The sequence below is a fragment of the Acipenser ruthenus genome, chromosome 41 (assembly GCF_902713425.1).
Source record: "Acipenser ruthenus chromosome 41, fAciRut3.2 maternal haplotype, whole genome shotgun sequence".
NCBI classification, from domain to species: Eukaryota; Metazoa; Chordata; class Actinopteri; order Acipenseriformes; family Acipenseridae; genus Acipenser; species Acipenser ruthenus.
Window position 1 is genome coordinate 347,501 of NC_081229.1, and position 5,346 is coordinate 352,846.

The following is a 5,346-nucleotide window of genomic DNA, read 5'->3' on the forward strand; positions in this document are numbered from 1 at the left end:
TGGGTACTTCACACAGGGTTAGTTTAAAACCAAGCTGCTGTGACACCAGTCCCTTAAACACCCACACGCACACACTGACTCACCCACGCACTGCCACACGCACTGACACACACACACACTGCCACAGGCGCACTGAGACACACACACCAAGAAACACTTTTTCATGCATCAGAATATATTATTGATATTCTCAGAAAGCAGCCAATTTGGATACATTGGCTTAGCTTTGCGTACTTTACCATTGATGGTCAATGATTTCACCTTAAGCTAGAATTGAAAGCCTTCCCAAAGTCATGACTTGTGCTTGTCGCGTTCACAGTGCTGACTGTATTGTGTTGTACTGTAGTGTAGTGGCTTGGCTTGGCTTGGCTTGGCTTGGCTTGGCTTGGCTTGGCTTGTTCAGTTGCAGTTATGCATGGGTACTTTAAAGGACTGGAAACTCAAATCAGGGATCTCTAGACCCAAGAAGAGATTGCTACGGAAGTTTTAAAAAAGCAACGGCGACCTCAACAACAACAACAAGAACAAGGGGAACAAGAATAGCAAACTCATCTGCTCCCTCTGCTTTCCTTGCTTGTGGGTGTGAATCAAACACAGACACCAACCACAGCCTTCGAAACTAGGAGCAGCCCTATCAGCAAGGCAGCAGGGTATTTATAGAGCAGCCCCGTTAACAGCCCTTCACTGGAGCTCTGGCTGAGGCGGCTACAGTGGACGTCTCTCTCTTTCCTTCCTTCCTTCTTTCTTTCTAGGATCCCAATGAAAGTGAATGACAGAGATAATGACGGTAAACATGAAGGGCTCTGGACTCTTGACCGGAGGGTCGTGGGTTCAATCCCAGGTGGGGGGGCACTGCTGCTGTACCCTTGAGCAAGGTACTATACCTAGATTGCTCCAGTAAAAACCCAACTGTATAAATGGGGAATCGTATGTAAAAATAATGTGATATCTTGTAACAATTGTAAGTCGCCCGGGATAAGGTCGTCTGCTAAGAAATAAATAATAATAATAATTCTAGCATTGCAATGATGTGCAAGCACACCTGTATATACTAAGTCCCTACGATGTAAACACACAGTCATTAGAGACACAAAATGATACAAAAAGACAGCAAAAACATCACCTACTAACGCATAATTAAGGGAGCTTGTAAAATGTTCCAGGGGTGGGGTTGCGTTGGTTCAGCGTCCCTGACGAGCGCACACCCTGAAAATGACAAAGAAAATCTAACACCTTCTTCCCACGCAGAGAGGAGCTCACCTCACGCTTATCATATCACATATCTGTCTGTGTTAATGCAGAGTCCCTTTCTGTGTGTGTGTGTGTATATATATATATATATACATATATGCATGCATGCATGTGTGTCTTTAGATTTCTATATACATGTGAATATATAGGTACATCTAGAACCGTGTGAATATACAAACTCACAGCCAGCTGGGTTCCGATATAGACATCAGTATGTGGGCCGTGGTCACTGGTCTCTGGTCACTGGTCACTGGTCCTGGGCCAGGGACAGTCACTGCCCTCTCGGTGTGAACAGCGTCTCGCTGTCAGTAACGTGTGAAAGTGCAGCGATGATGAAGCTCTCAAGCCTCACATTTTAAAAATAAAGATGGCTGTGTACTCCGGTAAGGCGGTGCAGCGGCAGCGTCCTGCGCTGGGGGTTTAAAGTGACGCCTCGTAGCGTTTAGAAAAACCACGAGATACGTGATAAATGCGATGACAGGCGTCACTGTGCTTTACAATGCTTCCTTATGCGTTAACATAACTCTCTGTGCTTTATAATGCTTCCCTATGCTTTACCAGACCTCTCTGTGCTTTACAATGCATCCCTATGCTTTACCAGACCTCTCTGTGCTTTACAATGCTTCCCTATGCTTTACCATGCCTCTCTGTGCTTTACAATGCTTCCCTATGCTTTACCAGACCTCTCTGTGCTTTACAATGCTTCCCTATGCTTTACCATGCCTCTCTGTGCTTTACAATGCTTCCCTATGCTTTACCAGACCTCTCTGTGCTTTACAATGCTTCCCTATGCTTTACCAGACCTCTCTGTGCTTTACGATGCTTCCCTATGCTTTACCAGACCTCTCTGTGCTTTACGATGCTTCCCTATGCTTTACCAGACCTCTCTGTGCTTTACGATGCTTCCCTATGCTTTACCAGACCTCTCTGTGCTTTACCATGCTTTCACTGTGTTGTATCACACGTTCCTGTGCTGTTGCTATGGTAACACTCACTGCCCGCGTCCTCCTCCCCCTAGGTTCTGAAGGCCCCCAGTTCTGCCCGCTGTGCAGGAAGCGGTTTGACAGCCAGGGGGCGCTCACGGAGCACATCGCGCACCACACCAGCGGCTGGAGCTACTGCTGCACGGAGTGCAGGAAGACTTTCACCAGCCACAGCGCCCTCCGGAGGCACCTTCGCGCACACGCAGGTCAGCGAGAACAACACCCACTGCCCGATAACGCGGCGCAATTTCACCTGTAAAAAATAGTCACAAGTCACGTCCCCATTAAAGCCTATTAGCATCAGCTACACTTGTAATAATCGCTGAGAGTGCAGATCTCGCACTCAGTGTCAACGACAAAGCGCTCGAAACGTTTCAACCACAGCATCTCTGTCATGAATTATCACGTGCTTCTGAGTGTTCGGGGCTGTCTCTAAACGAACTATTTGGATGTCGTGGATTTGACACACGAATCTCTTTCTTTCTCTCTCTCTCTCTCGGAAGGAGAAGCAGGGTTCGAGTGCGAGTTCTGTGGCCGCTGTTTCCGTGACGACAGCTCCCTGAAGAATCACAAGCGCAGCCACACGGGAGAGAAGCCGTACGAGTGTAGCAGCTGCGCCAAGAAATTCAGCCTGAAGCACCAGCTGGAGACGCACACGCGAGTGCACACCGGTGAGTAGCGAGAGAGAGAGACACACACCGAGACAGACAGACGGCTGCATTGCAACCGCCGGCGCTGAGCTGACCCCACTCTCTCCCTTCCCGCAGGAGAGAAGCCGTTCCAGTGCAAGGTGTGTCACCAGCGCTCCCGGGACTACTCGGCGATGATCAAGCACCTGCGGACCCACAACGGGGCGGCGCCCTACCAGTGCACCGTCTGCCTGGAGTACTGCTCGAGCCTCTCCGCCATGCAGAAACACGTCAAAGCGCACGCGCCAGAGGACATCCCCCCGGACTGGAGCATCGACAAGACTTACCTGTACACCTGCAGCGGCTGAGCGCAGAGCCGGCGCTTCGGAAAGACTTCAGCTGCGCCGCTGTCACTGAACGGATTATTAGGTTTCCCATTGTTCTACTATGCATTTACCGTAATCTACCCTGGTTTGCCTTATTATTATTATTATTATTAATTAATACGCTTTACCAGACCTCTCAATTCGTTGCAAGCGTTAGCTGTGCTTTATCATGCTTTCGCTGTCATTGATCATCCATGGACTGCAGTGAGTTCAGTGTATTACCACAAGAGGGCACTAGCACCACACAGATGACGGGTTTCAGCGTTGAATCCAATGCTGCTGATGTTCCCTCCCGCAAAAAAAAATATACATTACTTTTGCATTTTTGATGTTATTATGCATATTTACAATGTACTTAAAAATGAAGGTCGTTGTTACCCATAGGAAAATAAATGCAATCAAACTGAGGGTTGACTTTGCTGTGTCAGGTCAGTGTGTGTGTGCGTGCGTGTGTGTCAGTGTGTGTGTGTCAGTGTGTGCGTGCGTGTGTGTCAGTGAGTGTGTGTATGTGTGTCAGTGAGTGTGTGTGTGCGTGTCAGTGTGTGCGTGAGTGTGTGTGTGTGCGTGTGTATTATATTATTGATAACACGGGGAGGCAGGCGAACTTCACGCTTTATCTAGAGAAGCACCTGTCCTGCTGTCAGGAAACCTGCCAGAAAAAAAGCGACTGAGTGAATCAAAACCTCAGGGCGTGTGTTAGATAGCTGTCTGTCTGTCTGTCTGTCTGCCTGCCTGCCTGCCTGTCATGCATTTGAATAAAGAGAGATCACCGCTTGATAAATTGGGATGAGACTTGCTCAGGGCGTTTAGCTCAAGTAATTCGGTTTTTGTTGGCACATTGGTCAGGTATGGAGACTGTGTGTGTGTGTGTGTCGCCCCCACACAGACCTGGCATGCGTACGAATTGCAGACTGTATTATAAGAGTGAGGGTGCACAGACGCGTATGGGAGCTCGTGGGTAATGCATTGCAGCGGAGATGCGCGATCACAGTGCAGCTGTGGCCCTGAATGTATGTTTTGAAGTATTTTACGGCAGAACTTCCAGTCTAGTCAGACTGAGATGTGTTTTTTTGTGTCTCCGTTTCTCTTTCGTGCCTCTGCGTGCTAAACAGCAACGACATGTTAAATGGATCAAACTCTCAGAGGTATCTTAAACTCCCGGGCGGTTTAGCAGCTCTTCCGAAGTTTTGTCCTTTTTTTAAAAACACTTTTATTTTGACTTTGTTAAATAATGTAGCGCAGAGCCATGGCCAAAAGTTTAGCATCACCTCGAATGTTAGGATTGAGAATCAATTAGAAATATAGACTGTTTGAGAACATATTTGAATACTGTCTCTATGAACATCATTTAGATATTTTATTTAACATCATCATGAAATCAAAGAAACTATAAATTATATCGCAGGAGTCTACCGGATGCCATGCAGTAGTATTTCGTGTTTTGAAATGTCACATTTTTGTCCGTTTTTAGTTTTTGTTTTGTTAAGTATACGGAAAACTCCAAAGCGGCGGCGTGTAATTCAATATGTTAACATAACATTATTCAGCAGGTTTCATTCGACTTCATGAAGCCAAATTAGTTAATTCTATAGAGGGTGATGCTGCAAAACCTTTAGCGATAGCTGTCATTTCAGGAATACGATGGTGAATTATATGATATTTGTATTGTATAATATAAAGTGATGTCTGATATGATATTTGTATTGTATAATATAAAGTGATGTCTGATATGATATTTGTATTGTATAATATAAAGTGATGTCTGATATGATATTTGTATTGTATAATATAAAGTGATGTATTATATATAATATCTACACACGTCATGTAGCAACACATGCAGGTATTGTGCCCAGAGTCTGGAGTCTGTACTGGTGGACAGTGTAAGTTCGCAACGTGTAATTTCAATGAAAATAAAAGTTTACTGGTTGCTGTTTGGTATGTCTGTGGTCATTCTGTAATGGGTCACGTTGTATAAATAACGGGACTGGGCTCAGTTTCCTCTCTCTCTCTCTGTCACGTCGCCCAATTCCAGCTGATAAAGCGAGCATCCGTCCCTTCCCAGTCTGCAGATCCACACATAACGAACGAACCGCC

The 5,346-nt window shown here is 46.1% G+C and overlaps 1 protein-coding gene across 1 annotated transcript in view; it reads left to right on the forward strand.

Annotated features, from left to right (window-relative positions):
- LOC117434058 (zinc finger and BTB domain-containing protein 16-A) overlaps nt 1-3,656 on the forward strand; it is a 20,705-nt gene extending 17,049 nt beyond the window's left edge. The window contains exons 5-7 of the mRNA XM_059011182.1: nt 2,270-2,440; nt 2,738-2,905; nt 3,002-3,656. Of these exons, the coding sequence (XP_058867165.1) occupies nt 2,270-2,440; nt 2,738-2,905; nt 3,002-3,231 (569 nt within the window). The 3' untranslated portion in view covers nt 3,232-3,656. The remainder of the gene's footprint in view (nt 1-2,269; nt 2,441-2,737; nt 2,906-3,001) is intronic.
- The last annotated feature ends 1,690 nt before the right edge of the window (nt 3,657-5,346 follow it).